Source organism: Charadrius vociferus, unplaced genomic scaffold (genome assembly GCF_000708025.1).
Source record: "Charadrius vociferus isolate BGI_N301 unplaced genomic scaffold, ASM70802v2 scaffold323, whole genome shotgun sequence".
NCBI classification, from domain to species: domain Eukaryota; kingdom Metazoa; phylum Chordata; class Aves; order Charadriiformes; family Charadriidae; genus Charadrius; species Charadrius vociferus.
Genome location: NW_009647692.1, coordinates 724713 through 725835, shown reverse-complemented (window position 1 = coordinate 725835; position 1123 = coordinate 724713). Strand labels below are relative to the sequence as shown.

The following is a 1123-nucleotide window of genomic DNA, read 5'->3' as shown; positions in this document are numbered from 1 at the left end:
CGGCGAGGGCAGGCGCTGCAGGGGGTCGGGTGCACACCCTCCGGCAGGAGCTGCGTGTTTCGGAGGGGGCCCCGGTGGGCATCGGTGCCCGGCTGCTGTGCCCGCCGTGCCGTGCTGTGCCGTGCCATCCCGGGGCGGGCTGCCATGGGAACCAAACCTCGTTACTGCGAGATAAACAGTTGGACATTTTGGCCCAGTTTCTGCAGGACTAACCTGGCAGGGACGAGAGGAAACTAAATTGAATCTCAGCTTTTCTGACTCCCAGAGTAGCATCTGGCAGTGCCGCGGCAAGTGGCGGCTTGGTTGGCTGCCTGGGGAGCCGCCGGTGTGAGAGGGACAGGGTGTTTTATTCAGATGATCAGGAGGGGGCTGAGGTTGTGCCTTTTCGAGGCTGAAGGGCTTTTCTGTGATGCTTTTGTGGCCATGGCACTGGGGCTGCTCCCGACTTCCCTGGGGTCTCGTGTCCTCGCAACACCTCTCGCTGCCTCCGAATTCAGCACTCAGGTGCCCCGTGGCGGAGGTGCCCTTGGTCGGGCTCTGCCAAACCTGTGCCAGGGTGTACCTGGGTTTTACGCCGGCATCAATAGAACCAGAAGCCTCCTCCGCTGTCGAGACCTGCCGGGAGGCCAACGGGCCACGGATCCTGCCCGGGGAGAGGGTGCCAGATGGAGGGAAACCATGGGGATGGGTTGTCATAGAAACCCATCTCTGCTGTCCCCGCTCCGCCGGCAGGCACAGCACCGCCAGCACTGCACCCTGACCCTGCAGCCGGGCTCTGGCGGGCTCCCGGAGATGGAGCCGGGGCACACGGCGGTGCAGCGAAGGGTCCTGGCCCGCACGGGGCGTGTGGCTCCACAGATGACTTTTATCATCTTTTTATGCTGTTTGTTTCTGTCTCCGATCCAAGACATTGTTTTACCCTCAGCCCGCGCGCCCGCGGCTTTGCCCAAGAAGATAAGCCCTTATCTCCCTCCTCGCGCTCCGGCTCGGGGCACGGGGGACGCTGACACGCCTGTGTTTGGTTTTCCAGGAAACAGGAGCTGCTGAACAGCGCGGATGTGACCGTCCCAGAGCGGCCGCTGTCCCCCCCCCTCACCGCCCCACCGACCATGAAGGTGAGTGC

The 1123-nt window shown here is 63.4% G+C and overlaps 1 protein-coding gene across 1 annotated transcript in view; it reads left to right on the top strand.

The window, feature by feature from the left end:
* RAP1GAP2 (RAP1 GTPase activating protein 2) overlaps nucleotides 1-1123 on the top strand; it is a 76676-nt gene that overhangs the window by 50096 nt on the left and 25457 nt on the right. The window contains 1 exon segment of the mRNA XM_009881472.1: nucleotides 1031-1115. Within this exon segment, the coding sequence (XP_009879774.1) occupies nucleotides 1031-1115 (85 nt within the window).